The 17693-nt window shown below is 62.2% G+C and overlaps 5 protein-coding genes across 6 annotated transcripts in view; 4 read left to right on the top strand and 1 right to left on the bottom strand.

Moving 5' to 3' along the window:
- CHLRE_16g648700v5 (uncharacterized protein) overlaps positions 1-2877 on the top strand; it is a 9817-nt gene extending 6940 nt beyond the window's left edge. For both annotated transcript variants that reach the window (XM_043070758.1, XM_043070757.1), the window contains exons 19-24: positions 221-313; positions 490-578; positions 962-994; positions 1213-1271; positions 1599-1657; positions 1940-2877. In XM_043070758.1, coding sequence (XP_042915400.1) covers positions 221-313; positions 490-578; positions 962-994; positions 1213-1271; positions 1599-1657; positions 1940-2020 — 414 coding nt within the window. In that variant the 3' untranslated portion in view covers positions 2021-2877. The remainder of the gene's footprint in view (positions 1-220; positions 314-489; positions 579-961; positions 995-1212; positions 1272-1598; positions 1658-1939) is intronic.
- A 183-nt stretch (positions 2878-3060) lies between these two features.
- Positions 3061-7326, top strand: CHLRE_16g648650v5 (uncharacterized protein). Its single transcript, XM_001698133.2, has 3 exons — positions 3061-3482; positions 3601-4334; positions 4531-7326. Exons 1-3 carry the CDS (start codon positions 3171-3173, stop codon positions 5480-5482), a joined length of 1998 nt encoding a protein of 665 aa, XP_001698185.2. The 5' UTR covers positions 3061-3170; the 3' UTR covers positions 5483-7326.
- A 1604-nt stretch (positions 7327-8930) lies between these two features.
- Positions 8931-14156, top strand: CHLRE_16g648600v5 (uncharacterized protein). The gene is made up of 5 exons (XM_043070756.1): positions 8931-9411; positions 9522-10568; positions 10760-10921; positions 11148-11295; positions 11525-14156. Exons 2-5 carry the CDS (start codon positions 9648-9650, stop codon positions 13795-13797), a joined length of 3504 nt encoding a protein of 1167 aa, XP_042915399.1. The 5' UTR covers positions 8931-9411; positions 9522-9647; the 3' UTR covers positions 13798-14156.
- Positions 14157-14158: 2 nt separating this feature from the next.
- Positions 14159-15760, bottom strand: CHLRE_16g648550v5 (uncharacterized protein). Its single transcript, XM_043070755.1, has one exon. The coding sequence runs from the start codon at positions 15471-15473 to the stop codon at positions 15162-15164; it is 312 nt and encodes a 103-aa protein (XP_042915398.1). The 5' UTR covers positions 15474-15760; the 3' UTR covers positions 14159-15161.
- A 100-nt stretch (positions 15761-15860) lies between these two features.
- CHLRE_16g648500v5 (uncharacterized protein) lies at positions 15861-16706 on the top strand. The gene has a single exon (XM_001698136.2). It carries the CDS (start codon positions 15897-15899, stop codon positions 16302-16304), a length of 408 nt encoding a protein of 135 aa, XP_001698188.1. The 5' UTR covers positions 15861-15896; the 3' UTR covers positions 16305-16706.
- Positions 16707-17693: the final 987 nt, after the last annotated feature.

The raw sequence follows: 17693 nt of genomic DNA, 5'->3' as shown, positions 1-17693 counted from the left end.
GGTGGGGTGGGGTGGGGTGGGGTGGGTGATGTGCCGTGCGTGCTGGTGATGGTATCGTGGCCGTGGGGGTCATGTTGATGGGCAGGCAGCTGGGTAGGAGTAGCTGACGGGGCAGGGCAAAAGAATAACGGGTGCACAAAATGCAAATGTACACACACACACACACACACACACACACGCGCGCGCGCGCACGCATGCAAACGCACTGCTCCCGCCACAGAACAACTTCGGGCTGTTCTACATCTCCTACCTTGTGGGCGTGTGTGTGGGCATCTCCTTGGCCTACTTCGTCGCGTCGTTCGCGCCCAACATGGTGAGCGGCGGAACGTGAGGCACACACACTCGCGAGACAATTGCCGTACGTGACAGCTTGCCGCGGGCTTGCTTCTATGCCACTTACATATCTTCACATCTTGCTCTCTAACTCGCAAAGACACAGACACACATGCACACGCACCTCCAACACACACACGCACGCCCCTCAACCAGGATGTGGCCAACGCGCTGCTGCCCATCTACGCCGTGACGCTCATGTTCTTTGCCGGCTTCCTCATCCGGCCCGCGGAGATGCCGCCGTGGTGGGTGGCGCTGGGTGGCGCTGGGTGGCGCTGGGTGGTGCTGGGTCAGGTGTCAGATGGGCAGGGCTGGGGCCTGGGTAGGTGCTGCATGTTGGGTCGTTCGGATGGATGGGTAGCTTGGATGGATGGGGCTGGGGCATGGGGCTGGGGCGTGGGGCTGGGGCCATGGGGGTGAGGGGTGGCGGCGGTCTGCTGTGCGGGCCATTCCTGCGGCGTGGGCATGCTAGGGGGCTTGTGTCGAGCCTGTTTCCCTTTCACGAGCACACGCGCCCGTGCCTGCCAACTGCCTGCCACGCTTCCGGTCACAATCACCGATCTTGTGACGGAACGCACACATGCCGCCAACACACTGCCGCCCCTCACCCACGCCACGCCACGCACAGGTGGAAGTGGTACATGTACATTGACTTCGCCAGGTGCGTGGGTCCGGACATGGGGGACACGTGCATGTGGCGCGTGCGCGTGCCAATCCGGGCGGGCCAGTTGGGAAGGCTGCAGAAGGCTGTTCGCGCCAGTCATTCGAAAGCCGGGCCTGCAGTTGCTGCAAGTATTCACAGGTCCGACAGACCTGGAACTGAAACTACGACTCGAAGGTTCACTTGAGGGTGTTTGTGTTATGTGTTCCTCGCCGCAGGTACACGTGGGGCGCCTGCATGATCAACCAGTTCAAGAACCACAACACGCCCTGGATCAGTGAGTGCACGTGTGTGCGCGTGTGTGAGCGTGTGTACTCAAGAGCACAAGGAAAACATAGCGCAAAGACGTGAGCGTGTGTGTGTGCGCGCGCGTGTGTGTGTGTGTGTGTGTGTTTGTGCGCGTGTGTGTGTGTATGTGTGTGTATGTCAGGCGCACCAGCTGCCCTGTCCCTTCTCGCAAGTCCAGCCTTGTCGCCTCACCTCAAACGCTCAGTTTCATACCTGTACCCGTTGGGTCTCGATAGCTAACCTGGGAAACGACTTCACAGATCGCCCACAAACAACCTTGCAAACCCACCCCCAAACACGCTCATCCCACGCACAGACGGCCAGACGGTGTTGGAGTACTATGATTTGGACGGCATGGACGAGTGGACCTTCGTGGTAGGTGGCGCCTAGCCGTCCCAGGGGTCACAGCACCCTCCAAACACACACGCACACACACCTACACACACACACATAAAGACGCACGCACATATACACATACACATACGCTCACCCCTCTTGCCTCTCTCTGTCTTTCTCTCTCACACACACACACTTACACGCCCTCTCTCGCACACACGCACACACGCACACACATTCACACGCGCACACACACACACACACACACACACACACACACACACACACACACACACACACACGCACGCACACACCGCACAGGGCTACGCGGCGCTGTTCTTCCTGTTCTTCTACATTTGCACCGCCACCATACTCACCTTCAAGAAATACCAGCTGCGGTAAATGTTCATCAAGCACCTGCTAGCTGCTGGCGCCAGCCGCACGCCGCGGCGGCGGTGGAAGGCTGCAGTTCTTCTCCTCTTCTCCTGAAGCGCAGCATCGCATCCCTTCACGTTATGCGAAAGCTAAGATTTTCTGTCATTGGAGGAGAGTGGGGTGTGCTGTGAGCGTTTAACAGGGGGACTTGGCGTGGGGACTGGGGTTGAGGCTGCGAGCCATAGGGGCACCATTTGGAGGCGGGGGCATGTGGCGGCCGAAGGAGTTGCGGCCCGATTAATTGTGTGAGGAGTGCACACATGAAGAACCGGCGGCCGGTGGGGTGCTTTATCGGTGTTATTGTGTGCTAGATGGTTGGAGAAAGAACGAGATACCGTGTGAGAGGGGTTGACCTGTGACTCTGTGAGTACCGTCTGCGCATGCGTGCATACCGTGTTAACGCGTTGACTCAGGAGTCAGGGTCCCGTGGAATTACTGCTATGAGCTTCGGCGCTGGATTCCCGTGAGTGCGTTACTTAGTTGCGTGGCATGAGGGAGTTGCGAGAGGATCATTTCGTGTGAGGCGACCACGTTGTGTGGCAACCGTGCGTTGTGGGAGTGCTGCGCTTTCATGCTGGTGTGCAGAGTGTCAGAGCCATGTCAGCAGCACACGACTTACTGACAAGGCAGATGGTCTAGGTATAGGCGTGTAAGCGGTGTAACATAGGAACAGGTGTACGTTGGTGTTGATTGTGGGTCGTGGGACGGCTGCGGACGGCAGCACGCATCTACCGTATGTTTAGTGCAAGGTGCAGACGGTCGCGTCAGAATTTGAGACACCGCTTCGTGAGGAATCATACGTGAGTGTGTAACGGTGGGACATGCGCCTGACACCAGTGCCGGGACTGGGACGCCATCGGATGTGGTAGGATTGGGTCTCAGGGGGCGGGGGCGTGGGGCGGGGGGCCCGCTGGGGCCTGAACACGGCACAGGATCCGGCCACATCTTGCGAGGTTGGCCCTGAGGCCCCGGGCTGGAAATACACTTCACCAATCACTTTTGATGATGCACTGATGAGCATTAGACTCTGCAAGGAATAGGCTGATCGAGCTCGGCCCTGAGCTCGGCCGGCCAAGAGCTCGCCTAGTTCAGCCATTTCATCTTGAAAGCAACTTTCATGGCTACAAAAGCACCAGAGCAGCAGCAGCCGCTAGGAAATGCCCGCGTGGTCACAGGCATCGCGGGGCTATTTGGGCAAACGGAGTTTGCGGACTTCCAAATCGTTTTCACACTAGACCAGTCCCTGGATGGCCAGCCACAACAAGACAGCGGCGGGAGCGCTGCGTCGGCTGAGGAGTCGGGCGCCGGGCGGAAACGTGCCCGAGAGGGCGAGTCCCGCGGCCGCGCCTCCGGTGACCGGCTTGCTTGCGAGCCGCTTCCCGGCCACTCTTTCGTGCTGCATTTCGCCTGCGACAAGATCGCTGCCCAGGTGAATCCGGTCAAGTTGCACACGTGTGACAGAGCTTAGTTGACCTGGCCATGGTGCCTTGTACTGCGCTAAACCCACCTCCTGGTTCTTCCTCTCCCTTGCTCGTGGCCATGCGCAGCTGGACTTTGCATTCAAAGCCAGCGATGGTGCTGGCAACGAGAAGCGGGCACGCAAGGCCGTGACCGTCACCATCACCGCCGTCGACGACACCAGTCCAGCACGCAGCATCCGCCCACAGCGTCAGCAGCAGCTACCGGAGGTGGAGCTGTCGCTTGCAAGCGAGGAGCAGCTGCCCGCAGCCCGCGCTGCCATCAAGTTCGCCTACACGGGGCGGATTGAGGTGGGCAGCGTGCGCGAGGCGCTGCAGGTGTGGCGGCAGGCGACGTACCTGCAAGTGAAGGACTGTGCGGCGGCATCTCTGGCGGCGGTGCGGGGTATGTTGTCTGCTACCGAGCCGGCCGCCGCTGCGGCTGCATCAGCAGCGGCACGGGCTGGGCCAGGACCGCAGGCTGCCGCCGGGGCACCGGCCGTGGGGGCAGCAGCAGAGGCGGGAGCGGGCGCAAAGGGCAGCAGCAAAGGCGGCACTACTGCCTCTCCTCCCGTGCTGGAGTTCTTCAACTGTGCGCATTTGTGGCCGGCATCCATCGAAGACACCGACAAGGCCTTTGTGGCGCTTCTGACGGAGGCCAAGCAGAAGCTGGTGGCGCACTTTGGTGACGCGCTGGCGGTGCTGAACAAGCAGCAGCTGTATGACCAGATGCGGGCGCTGCCGCTTGTGGCCCTGGAGGCTGTGCTGGAGTCCGACGACTTCGGCACCGACAGCGAGAGCAGTGTGGTGCTGGTGCTTGTGGAGTGAGTTTTGGGACGAAGTACGGCGGGTGGTTGAAAGGCTTCGGTGATGGCCATGCCAGACTGGGGTTTGGTTGCTGCTTGTTCAGCGAGGGGCGGCTGCGTGCCTCATGGCCTGCCGACCGAGCGTTTCCTATCTGCTGTTACGCCGTGCATACATGTCGGGCTCAAGTCCGCATACACCACCCTTGCTGCTCAGGTGGATGGACGCCAACTACAGTCGCACGGACGCGGCCACGCGGCGGCGGCTGTGCGGGCTGCTGCGGCTGGTGCAGTGCAGCCGCGCCTACATCAGCTGGGTCCTGCCCGCGCTGGCCGCAACGCACGTGGCCGGACCGCCCGGCCCTGGCAGCTGGTTCCCCATGACAATCGAGGATGTGGCCCGCCTCAGCACTTACGTCACGGCGTCAGAGGCAGAGCGCAAGGCCATGGCGGACGAGGCGGGCATGTGGGGGCCCTGCGCGATCATCAAGCGCTGGCCAGCGGGCTGGCTGAGCAGCAAGCCCCGGCGCCAGTGTGTGCCGGCCGAGGGCCGCCGCATCTTCAGCTTCAGTGCCAGCCTCGCGCAGCTGGAGGCGGAATTCGGGAGAGCGAAACCGGGGGGACAGGGACGCCTGCTTCCCACAATTGATGACGCGCCCATGCAGAGAGTCGTCGTGCACGGGCTTTGGTGGGGAATACAGTTGGAAATGAATATAGCTGACAGCTCGGCGGTGGGTTGCTTCTTAATGTTGGACCTGCCCGACAGCCTCCTGCGGCTCGGTTCAGCGGCGTCGCAGCTCATGCTGTGCGGAGTCACCGCCTACCCCGACCGGCTGCGCATGAACGTGTACGGCTTCGCGGGCGGCGCGGCGGCCGGAGCAGCCGGTGGTGTCTCGCTGAACAAGAAGGATTTTACACGTATGTACGGTGGTAATGAGTTCGTGCGGGTCGGGAACGGCGTGGGAAATCCCCGCGCCTTCAAGCTCCAGCCTGCTGCCGCCGATGCGCCGCCGCCCGCACAGCAGCAGCGGCAGCGGCAGGGGGCCGAGGTGCAGCCGCGGGCCCCGGATGCGGCAGCCGCAGCCAGCAATACGGTTGCGGCTCGGTGGGCTGACTACCTGCGGGACGGCAAGCTGACCGGGGCCATCACTCTGCTGCCGCCCCAGTGATGATAAAGGCAACCACGGCACTGCGGAGCTGCGGGCCTCAGAGGCTGATGAGAGTGCGGCAGGTGTGCGCGCATTGGTTGCTTGAGGCAGCCGTGATCATGCGTGGTGTCTTGGCATCGGCCGCGTTGGCATTGGGGTGGAGTTACGCACCCAGGATCCATTACGCATGCACGCAATTTCGTGGGGTTGGATGCGTGTTGTCAAGCGTGTGACACAGTGGTGTACATATGCCGCCGGACCACTGCGCGGTGTGGTCCTTGCCTCCTTGGGGAACACGAGGGAACGGGTCGTGCCTACATGGCTACATGCTGCTACCGCCCCAGTGATGGCGATAATTGATGCAGAGCTGGGCCACGACATGGAGAGTGCGGGCGTTGAGGTCGTCGTGACAATGTACGGTAATTTGTTGGGCAGGTGGGCACGGACAGTAGCTGGATGGTTTGCCTGCTTTGGCCGCGGCGGCACTGTGAAGTGAGCGGCTTGCTAGGTGCCGAGTTCATTCTGGCATCTTTTTAGCCGGTTTCCCGCACGCAGCGTAGCTTTACTGTGGTTGCGCGCGGGCGCCAGATCACTTGCGATATGTGACCCAAGACCCTAATTGGAGGCAGGGAATGGTGGAGATAAACGTGCGAATGCGCGTTGTGATATGTAACTGGGCGGTGCGTGTTGGGAGCACCGTCCAGAGTTCACAGGCCAGCAGCGACCGCGGCAGTCGTCATACACATCTAGTTACGGCAGTCTCCGTGACAAGGTCCCCAGGGTGCAGGAGCGCAGGATGGATATTCTTTTGAATGTGAGGTGACAGACATTTCTTGATTTCCGGGCCAGCGGTTGTGGGGCGCGTGTTGTGTGAGCGCTGACCGGGGGGGACTGGGCGTGGGGACTGGGATGGAGGCTGCGAGCCATAGGGGCACCACTTGGGGGCGGGGGGATGTGGGGAAGCTGTTGCGAAATTCTCGCGTTAGGAACGGGACAATATAGTGGCCGCTGGAGTGCTGCATTCATGTGCAGCACTGGACGATTGGAGAAAAGACGAGGTACCGTATGGGAGGGGTTAGGATGTTGATACCGTGCGCACGTGTCTGCATACCGTATTGTATTGACTCTGGGGACCATCATGGTACATAATGACCTTCGACGCTTAATCCACGTGAGTGCATGTTTGGGCATGAGCAATTGTGAAAGCGTCTTTGCGTCTCGAGCAACCAACAAAGGGCAGGAGGTGTGCATAACTGCATGATATGTACAAGGCAGATGTGAGGTGAACACGGTCCGTAAAGGCGCTCAAGCGGCGCATGCTTGGCGAAGCGCAGACGGGTGCACCGGTATAGAACTGCGGGTCAACCAAGGCGATCACCTTTGTTTGCTTGACATTGGCGGGGCTCCGTAGCGCTGGTGCGCATGAATACATGTTCAATAGACATGGCGGAGCGTTGCAAGCGGGGTAGGCTGGGTCGAAAGGATGTCCATGGATTAAATGACGAAGTGTGACCGAAGTCAGGACCCGATGGCACAGCATGATAGCGCTCGTCAAGAGGAGTCGGTTGGCACCACTTTGGCGTTAGATGGAGGGGTTTTGCACCCCTAAATGTCAAAAAGGTTTGTTCGTTTGGGGATCGGTCGTTCCCTCAAGGGGGGTCCCGTCCCGGGGGATTTCAGGTCTGTACGGGGCACGGGGTCGGGCACCCGCGCGCAATTCGTTTCCAGACCCCATGACTCCTGAGGATGTTCATAGAAATGTAAGCTAGTGTGAATGCAAATGCAAGACGTATTCCAGGGGAGGGGGACCTTCCTCCCCTGACGTATTCAGCCCTTCGGGCCCATGTTTTTGGGCTGAGCCCCCGAGCCTCAGGCATGCACCAACGTGGTGTGGGTGCAGCCCATTTTGCCCTTGAGGGGGAGGGCCACCTGGGGCCACCTTCCGTAACACGGGCCGCCCCTACCTGGGCCAGACTGTGCATCCGGTGGGTGAGGCCGTGTCGCTGTGACCTGTGTGCGTGCCATCGCATCACTGGCCCCCTCGTTGAAACGCGGCGTGAATGAGGTTAGGTGACAGTCAGACAGTGGGATGTATAGATGTTTCAGGGGAGACAACATGGGGCAGACGGGGCGGAGGCTTCCAAAAAGAAAATATGGTGCGGTGTCGAGGGGGCCGGCACGCGCACGGGGGAGTGCATGCACGCCGAGGTCAAGCCCCCGCCGTAGCCCGCCGGCCCCCCGCCGGTACTGCCAGCCAAGCAGCATTGTGGGCTCGCTGCATTAAGGTGTGACCCACATGACCCGGTGCCAGCCAGCGCCTCCTGCTTGAAGGGACGCATCGTGTTGGGTGGTGGTTAGCGTGCCCCGGCCCCCGCAGGGGGCGCGGCGCACCTATACGTTTCAGAAAGGGGGGGCCCCTGTCAAGTTGGTAAACACACGTTCCCGGCCCCCGCCGACTGCGCGCAGCCATTATTTAAGCCATCCATTACACGAAGCTATTGTACACAAGGTAGAAGAGGCCCCAGCGACAAAGTTCCGATACCCGACTCGAGTCAGGGAACCTCGATCGCGAAAGTAACTGAGGCTAAAACATATTTCGCGCACTCTAACGCATAGAATGGTGTTCGATGCCTCAAGAAAGACAATTTTTAGGCCAATTTCATCGCACAGGCTGGCGCTGGTCCAACGTAACTATCAAATACGTAGATCGCTTCAATCTCAGCACTTATGTACCTGACAGGAGGCCCTTAGGCGTGTAAGCTGCGAGCGCGAGCACCTGTCCTTATTAGTGCCGTGCTGGCTGCCCCACAACGTGAGACCTATGAAGCTGAGACTCTGTTATTATTATATTTGCAAAACGCGTAAGGCTGAACGGTTTCGCCGCAAGGGCGAACTTGAACTTACTTCGCGACGCCCAACCGTCCGACGTCCGATGCACAGCCCCGACCCCCCAGCACCGGCACCCAGATCACACATTTTACTTATAGTGGAGTCTGTATCTCACGGTGGGGGACGGTATGACGGGTTTGGTGCTGGGGGGGGTTGGTTCGGCAGGGTGCGGGGCCGAGCTGCGGGCACGCGGGGGGAAGTCCGCGCGCGCCCTCGCAATTTCACAGGGCGTTGGCCCGGCTATTATTTACATAATTACGTTTGTATTTAGAAGCTGCGTGGGCGAAAACGAGCGATTTTGCGTCCCTTGGATCCCATTTCCCCAGACTCCAATTTTCCGATGAGGTGCTGGGCCCCGACCCCGACCCTGACCCGGACCCCGACCCCGACCCCGACTCCTCTCGTGCTCGGCATTTTAACACTGTACATTGCGTCCCATGTCACTTGACTCCCTTAGGGGCACGCTCCATGGATCGCATGGCGGTCCGCTAGTGGTGATTGGGGGTGGGGAGGTGCACCTGCAGCGATTGACAGGCGATTGAGCGTTGCATGGTGCCATAATATTTTAAGGATGGTACTTTAGTTGTACCTTTCTCATGGAGTTAGAAAACAGGGAAACCGAGCTGCTGAGGGCTTTTGACGCGCTCAACGAGGTTCAGGCTTTCGTTAACGAGACAACCGAGCAGCAAAAGGCCAGAGCTGAAGCACATAGGAAAATATGGAGCAAAGAACTCAGCCAGAAGTATGACAGCGCAGTTGGCACAGTTGTGAGTGTGTGCACATTTTTGGTCGAGGCCAGCCAGAAGCAGGAAATATGGGACTGGGACTGGGTTGCGCCTGCCATTCGGGCTCAGATTCTGTGGGCATGCAGTGTCGCGGACATGCTGACGGAACAGCCCGGCCGCCCGGCCCTGCTCTCGCACGGCTTTCTCGCTGCCCTCTTGTATCCTTGGGCGACTGTATTGCAAGCCATAGCAGCAGTGGGGACCGCTGCTGCCGCGGTTCTGGCCGCCACCCAAACGCCACCAGCGTCGGCGCAGGCTGTCGACAACGAATGCAAGGTGCGGTTTGCGCCTCGCAGGCACCCGGAGCCTTTCAACGCCCCCCCTCCAGCCCTGCCCGAGCTTTCTTACCACGCGGCTGCCTTTCCTCCATTCCTTGTTCACAACAGATTGCCGTCGAGCAGCATAAGCTTGTGCTGCTAGCGGCGCGCGCCCTCCAGATCGTCCTGCGGACCGCCGAGGCACTCGGCGCCAGCCCCCGCGGCCCAAACGCCTCACAGGGCCAGGCGAATACCATGGGCGTTGGGTACGGCGCCGCTGGCGGCATCGTGTGCGGCAATTCGGGCAAGGATGTCCGCGACTGCCCCTGCGGCGTGCACAGCTTTGATGTGCTGGCCCAGCTCTGCAGCAGCGCCGTGAGCGAACTTCTCCTGTCGGCCATGCCGCCAGATCTGCAGGAGGTGGAAGGCGAGCGCTGGGAGAACCTGCCAACCGTGGCGGCACTTGCCCTGAAAGGGCCGTCGGCAGCCGACGCCTCCGGCTTAACGCCGGAAAAAGCGGCGGAGTTCGCCGTGGTGCAGGCGGAGGCAATGGACACGGCGACGATGTACCTGCAGAAAGCGTGCCGGCACATTGATCCGCTGGCGGCAGGACTTGAGGGGTCCGCCAACACGAGCACGCTGCAGGCGGCGCTTGCGAGCAAGGACGTGCGGCGGCTGCAGGTGGTGCTACTGGAACGACTGATCCTACACGGCGAGGGCGACAGCGGCGGTCCGGGCGGCGGGGCGGCCGTTGCCAGCAGTAGCAGCAGCAGTAGCGGTGGCGGCGGCGGCAGCAGTCAGTGCTGGCTTCTGCGGTACGAGGCGCAGCAGCGGGCAGTGGTGATGCCGCAGCCGGAGCAGGAGCCGGAGCTGGAGCCGGGGGCGGAGCTGCAATCGCGCTGGTCCCATCCGCTGCGGCAGCGGGAGCTGGAGCGCACGCACGCGACGTGGCTAGTCATCAGTCTGGGCGCGTGGGGCCGCATGGCGCGCCGCACGGGCTTCCAACCGCCGCCGCTGGCGCTGGTCGTGCGCCTGGCCAAGCGCGCGATGCAGGCGCTCTCACGGCTGCTGAGCGCCGGCGGCGTGGGCCCAGCGGGCGGGGGCGGGCCCCGTGTTCTGGGCCTGGGAGGCGCCAGCTACGGGCCCCGGCCTCTGATATCGGCCGTGTCCACCGAGGTCAGACTTCCTTCTTCTTCGAGTTAGGCAGCATGCTGTGAACAATAATAAGGGGTGTCGCAGCGGGATGGGAGCTCAGGTGTTGCTTGGCGTTAAACCACCCATTCCATTTCTACCCGTTCCTCAACAGCTTGCTTCCGCCTGCGGGCCTACCTGCCTGCCTCCCCACCTGCTTTCGCAATTCAATGCAGCCTCTGTTCATGGCCGAAGCATTCAGCTTCGCGCCCCAGCTGTCGGCGCTGCCCAGTCGTGCCCAGGTGGAGGCATTGCTGCCGGATGCGATGGAGGCAGGGGCTCGCTTCCTGGCCCTGCAGGTGGCGGCACTGCGGCCGCTGCAGGCTTCCTGGCTGCTGGTGAGCTGAATCAGCTGGCGGGGGGCTCTTAACTTCGTAGTGCGTCGGTGGTGGCGTGAAGTAAGGAGGTATTCTGGCCGCATGCGTGCGGGCATGGGCATCACCGAGCGCGGCGTCGCCGGGCTCACGCGGGTGTCTAGGCAGCTGTAGGTTGTTGGTCGAGGGCCTAACTCATGGACCTTGCAATTTGATTTTTTGCATGCCCTGCCTAACATATTCTTTGCAGTGTGTTCGAGGCCCGATGCCGGGGACTGGAGCGGCGGCGGACTGGCTGGCTCCGGGGGCCATGGATGCGCTTAATGAAAGCATGAAGGACGCATGGACGAGCGTCCATATCCTGCTGGCAGACCTTTGCCGGATTTGGAATTGGGATGGTGAGGCGGTCCAGATTGCTACGTGTCGTGGGGCGGTGGCGGGGGACAAAGCATGCCAACTTAATGATACTCTCTCCGGGCTTGCCCAGGCGGGGCTGCACCGGCAGCGGTAGGAGCCAGACAGTGAAAGCAGACTGAGGTACCCGCGGCAGACTGCATATGCCCTGGGTTGTGCGACGGCTTGCATAAAAGTCCTGTTCGCGCCCCGCTCTCCCATCGTCCCATGCAGGCCTGTTGGATGGCGCGAGCCCGGCGTGCTTGGCCGCGGCGGCGGTGGTGGCGCGGAGCACGGGCCTGTTGGACGCGTGTGACAACCTACTGCGCCTGCACGCGGCACTGCAGCTGGCGCTTGCAGCAGCGCCAGCCACCGTCACCGCGACCGCGGCCGGCCAGGCGGATGCACCCGGTACCGGTGGTCACGACGACGGCGTCAGCAGCATTTCTAACCGTACTAGAAGCGCGCCGGCAACGAGCGCTGTGAGCGGTGGCGGAGCGGGTGGGCCGGCGACCGGAGCAGGGAGCGGCGGGGCCGGCTCTGAATATGTGGGCGCGGAGCGGGTGGTTTACAAGATGTCATTTGACGCGCTCGACCGTGCCTGCGAGCTGCATGAACGGGTCCTCCACGTGTTGGACCAGGCGGCGGACCTGCAGCGACCGGCAGTGCGGCTGGAGGGGCCGGCGGCAGCAGCTGCTGCCTTGACAGGCGCCGGCGCTGCAACAGCAGCAGCCCCCGGGGCCAGTAGCAGCACAGCGCCACCGGATGCAGGCGCGAACACCTCAGGCCCAGCAGCGGCAACGGTGGCGGGCGGCGAGGAGGGGCGGCTCGCAGGGGACATTGCCACGGGTGGCGGGAGGCAGCGCGACAGCGACAGGGACGGCGCCTGGGGCTTGCTTGTCAGCAGCGCCAAGTACGGCCGGATCTTGGCGCGACGCACACTGGTGCAGGCGCGGCAAAAGCAGGCGGGCGGCGGCAAGGCGGCTGCCGGTTTGGGCGACCTTGCTTTCTGGCTGCCCGTGCTGTCCAAAGCCGTCTCGCACCACGCCTTCAGCCGCTTTCCGGAAGCGTTCAGCCAGGAGTTTGCCCATGCGGTGCTGCGCCAAGAGTGGTGCGAGGGACCGAGCGCTGACGAGCTGACGCCAGCGCAGGTGCGGGCGGCGGAGGCGCACGCGTATGTGCTACGAGCCGCCTGCGACTTTGGGTTGGTTGTGGCCTTCCTGCCCGACAGCCTCCGCGTGACGTGCATGGTGGCGGTTGTGACTGGCTGCGTGATGCGTTGGGCGGCGGCAGCGATGAGCCTGACACCTTGCGCCTTTGCGGACCCTGCTGCCGCGGCACCGCCGCTTTCGGGGCCGCAGCTGCTGGCGTGCCAGCCACACCGGCTGCTGGCGGCGGCGTGCGATATGCTGCGGCGGACGCCGCGCAGACGCTCAGGCACTGGCATCAAAGAAGAGCGGGCGCGCTACAGCCTGACCCGGTGCGTGCTCGTGGCCTTGGCGGCGGCGGGCACCTCCAAGTCGTTGACGCCGCACGTGATTGCGTGGCTGGCGCCGCCGCTGCCGTCGTCTGCCGGCCCTGCGGCCACCGCAGCAGCAGCAGCAGCAGCAGCAGCAGCAGCAGCAGCAGCTGCTGGCGCGGCGTCAACGTCCACGTCAAGCCTGCGCGGCTGCCTGTGGGGCACGCTGCGGTCCGCGCTACCGGCAATGACTGTGCTCGACCGGGGTGTGGCGCCCGAGCAGTCCGTTGCGGCCCGGGCACACGTCGCCTGCATTGTGGGTCTGATGCGGCTCGCGGCGGACGTGGTGGCGACCTCTGCGCAACCTGGCTCGACAGCAGCAGGGGGCCTCGGAAGTGGCAAAGGAGGCGGCCTGGCCAGCAAGCGGGGCGGTGCCGCCAGCACCGATGCGGCCAGCGCGTTGCGCGCGGAGAAAGCTTTCCGAGAATTCGCGTTCCGCATTCACTGCGAGTTGGGATTCGGGCCGATGCTAATGTCCGACTGTGATGGCAACACGGGGTTCGGCCGCAGCGACTGCATCCTGCCGCGGGAGTGCAGTGAGGATGTGCTCAGCCGGTGGCTGCCGAACAGCGATGTGAAGCTTGCAAGCCTACTCAATACATTGGCTGTCGCCGCTGACGACGCGGCTGGCAAGAAGGTAGCGGTGGCGGAGAAGGTGCGGCAGCGCCGGGCCCAGCAGCAGAGCAGCACGGGGCAGCAGCAGGGGGCGGGTGAGCTGGGGCCGGCGGCTGAGGCCGTCCTGCCGCCACCTCTGGCAGTGGATCCGGTGGCGACTGCGTTCTGGCAGCTGCGCGTGTGCGGCAACCCGGGCTGTGAAGAGTTTGATTGCGGCTCGGAGGCGGCCTTGGGCCTGAGGCTGTGCGGCCGCTGCCGGAGCGTGCGCTACTGCAGTGCGGCTTGCCAGGCGGCGCACTGGCGGGCGGGGCACAAGGACGTGTGCACGTGCGTGGCCGCGGCGGTGGCGACCGGGCTACAAAGCACTGTGTGATAGCGGTGCGTGTTGCATGCAACTGCGTATGTGCCTTCATTGCTGTACCGGAATAATGTGTGTGGCGTGTGCTAAGGAATGCGCTTTAATGCGGGGTGGCGGTGGCCGAACCAATCACAGTAACGCATGAGTTTGGGGGACGGAGATGTCTGCGGGTGGCGTGCGAACACAGGGCTGGTGACATATTAGGCAGGTGGCTTGGCAACCCATGGTGCCGTCAGGGGGGGGGGGGGGTAGGAAACAAAGTGCCAGACCCCATGCCCCGAAATCCCCCGGGACCTCCCTTGAGGGGACGACCGACCCCCCGACGGACAAAACCTTGTTGTTCAGGGGTTAAAACCCCTCCATTTAATACCAAAGTGGTGTCAATCGACTCCTCTTGACGAGCACTATCACTCCGTGTCATCAGCGGTCCTGTTCTGAGACTTCGGTCACCGGCGGGATCCTATCCATGGAAATCCCCTCGACCCAGACCACCCCGCGCTCAACTCTCTGCCGCGTGACGAATGGACAATGTGCACCGGCAGCCTTGTTAGACGTGAACTCGAGCGCACCAGCGCTTCAGAGCCAAGCTGTGTCAGTGCGCATGTGTTGAATGTGGAGACGTGTCCCGACATGTCCACGCCCGGACGCGCAACTTAGCCCTCCCACGCTTTGTTTGTGCTTATTACGTCATAACGTGCACATATGAGCCTCGTACTGCTGCGTTTGGCCCCTAGTTCTGCTTGTGGGGCGCTTCCCGAAATCCGCCGGGATGGGCTCCCGAAACCCGACGGACCCCCAGGGACGAGGACCGACCCCCCAACTTTGGCGGCCCAGAACTTCCTCACCAGACACCCCCTTAAGAAACTAAAAGTACGTGCATAATGCTCTCCTAAAGCTCTGTAATTTTCAGCATGGGGTAAGAATCTGAGCTTTCTACCCCCCCTGGTGCCGTATTTATTTAGAGTACTGGGGATTATTAATTCATGGCGCTGTACTGCTATACGATAGTGGTGCTTTTTGGCCCCAGCGCGAGTGAGGTCGGTAGGCCCAGCCGCACCGGCAAGGGCGGGGATGTGGCCGCGATTGCTAGGGTTATCTGCCCCCGAGTGCGTGGCTGGGACTGATAACCAACGTGCCAGGCACGAGCACAACCAAGCGCTCAATTTTCGGGAGCAAGCCCTCATAGTTACTCATAGTTATTGACACAAGGCGGGGCGCTGCGTCGCACCCCTGCTGAGGCTCGACCTAGTTGGATTTAGTGTTGTGGTGGTGTTGAGAAACACCGGGTTGTTTTGGTAACGATCCGCGTCAAGCTACGCCTCCACTGCAGCAGCAGAAGCGGCCTTTGGCGGGGCACCAGGAGCACACTCGTTGCCGATTCAGCCGCCGAAGCCGTACAGGGTGCGGTTCTGGCGCTTGAGCGCGTAGATGACATCCAGGGCCGTCACGGTCTGACGGCGTGCGTGCTCCGTGTAGGTGACCGAGTCGCGGATGACATTCTCCAGGAAGGTCTTGAGCACAGTGCGAACCTCCTCGTAGATGAGGCCGCTGATGCGCTTCACGCCACCGCGGCGAGCCAGGCGACGAATAGCAGGCTTGGTGACGCCCTGGATGTTGTCGCGCAGAACCTTGCGGTGACGCTTGGCACCGCCCTTGCCCAGGCCCTTGCCGCCCTTGCCTTTTCCTGGCATGATGGTCGCTGGGGACCGCTCAGACGGTTGCGAGGCTCGGCCGAGCGAGCTGGATAGGCGGGTGTAGAAGTTGCCGGAAGCTCAGATAATTCGTGGCTGCTCAAGTCAGAGGCCAGGTGCTCGGAGCTGTCCCAGCCGACTATTCAAATTGTGAACGTTCTCGAAACTTATGCTTTCTGTGCAAGTTGTCTAAGGTGTGTTCTGCTTTGTACTAATGGCAGCTGGGCTTAAGTAGCCTTGAGCGCAGGGAAGTGCAGGCCTGGCCCTCATCGCGAGACCCGATCGTGAGTGCATGCAGCCATGCAGGATTGCAGGCGGGGGATATGCAAATGGCATGAGATAATAGTCCGCGCTGCTACAGTTTCATACCACACCACGTTCCTGACTCGTTCGCTCAGAGACTGACCAAGTAGCCCTTCACATATGGCCCGCACCAAGCAGACCGCTCGCAAGTCCACCGGAGGCAAGGCGCCCCGCAAGCAGCTTGCCACTAAGGCCGCTCGTAAGACGCCAGCTACCGGCGGTGTGAAGAAGCCTCACCGCTACCGCCCCGGAACCGTGGCGTTGCGCGAGATTCGCAAGTACCAGAAGTCCACCGAGCTGCTCATCCGCAAGCTGCCGTTCCAGCGCCTGGTCCGTGAGATTGCTCAGGACTTCAAGACCGACCTGCGCTTCCAGAGCCAGGCCGTTCTGGCGCTGCAGGAGGCCGCGGAGGCGTACCTGGTGGGCCTGTTTGAGGACACCAACCTGTGCGCCATCCACGCCAAGCGCGTGACCATCATGCCCAAAGACATTCAGCTGGCCCGCCGCGTTCGTGGCGAGCGCGCCTAAGCAGCCGGTGCAGCGGGCAGCTGTGGCGCGGCGGGGCGTGCGCTGCGTGCTGGGGGTGCCGCGTACGCGGCGGGGCGTGAGCTCCGTGCTTCAAGCTCCAGGCACCCAGGACAACAAAACCCGGTGTTTCTCAACACCACCAGGCCGCGCGGGATGCATGTGCGGGGGCGGGTGGGCTGCTGTGGGATGCGGCAAGGGTGGGCTGCTACGGGATGCAGGTCGAGGCAAGGCCGCGAGGGTGTGAGTGTTGGCATGTTGGGACACATACCAGACACGCGTGCGCCCACATACGTGCGTGGTGACGACTTGACAGGGCTTAAGTGAGCGGTAGAGCAAGCCAAGAATGAGGATGTTGCAGAGGGAACAGTCCCAGCACCCGAAGACGACGAGCCATCACATGCTATAAGGGCCCGACTTGACTCCACTAACCCCAACTTTGCTGCAAACCCTCCCGCGGTCAAAGTCCGTGTGACTCCGCGCACAGTGAGTCCTAGCCAAGCCTCAACCCGCCAGAGCGCCACCGCTGTGCCTCAACGCCACAAGCCTAGGCACAGGAGTGTCGGGAATCGTCCAGGCCGCAGCACACACGCACAGCGCACGCACCAACCAGGGCGCAAGCGTCCAGGCACTAGAACGGTCGCCCACACGTGCGTCCTGCCCACACACAGAGCCACCAACCACCCACAACCTCTCACGGCGAGGGAGGCGGGGATTCAGTGTCATACGGCAAGCGCAATACCATGCCTTCACCAACAGCCCCAGAGATGAAAGGATGCGCGGACGGCACAGTGTCCCAACCCTTTGGCCTGATACCCAAAGTCACAAACGTCTGCAGACGACCCCAGAAGTCAGCTACGACCTTGGCTACGACGGCAAGTCCAACGCTCAGCACCCGGGCCGACGGCAGCTTCGCTCGCGCCGCCAGCCCGGCCATAACCATAAGCTGCTGACCAAAGTCCAGGGCAGACATAGCAGCGAGACACACCACATCCCACACAGGTGGCACAAGCCCCGCAGGCGGGCGCACCAACCACAACTCCTCACAAGAGAAGGCACTTATAGCATCCTCTGGCATGAAACCCATAGCCATCCCCATGTTTTCCCGCAGGGACAGCGCAACAGTGCAGTCCCAAAACCAGTGACGCCGGTCCCCATCCTGCATGTCAACCCCACACGCCCAACACGGGTCAACAGCAACGCCGCGCGCACGCTCGCTAGCATGCCGTGGAAACGCCCAGCAAGCGTTGGCGGCCACACGCCACAGTGCTTCCTTATGATGATTCTCCCATTTCAGCGACCACAAGCGGGCTAAGGTGCACACGAAGGCCCCCGCCGCCAGGGCAGCCTCCTCCCCCGACACACCCGCGTCGCACACATATTGCAAATGCT

This window comes from Chlamydomonas reinhardtii, chromosome 16 (assembly GCF_000002595.2).
Source record: "Chlamydomonas reinhardtii strain CC-503 cw92 mt+ chromosome 16, whole genome shotgun sequence".
NCBI classification, from domain to species: domain Eukaryota; kingdom Viridiplantae; phylum Chlorophyta; class Chlorophyceae; order Chlamydomonadales; family Chlamydomonadaceae; genus Chlamydomonas; species Chlamydomonas reinhardtii.
The sequence above is the reverse complement of the archived record's forward strand: the minus strand, read 5'-3'. Positions and strand labels throughout refer to the sequence as shown.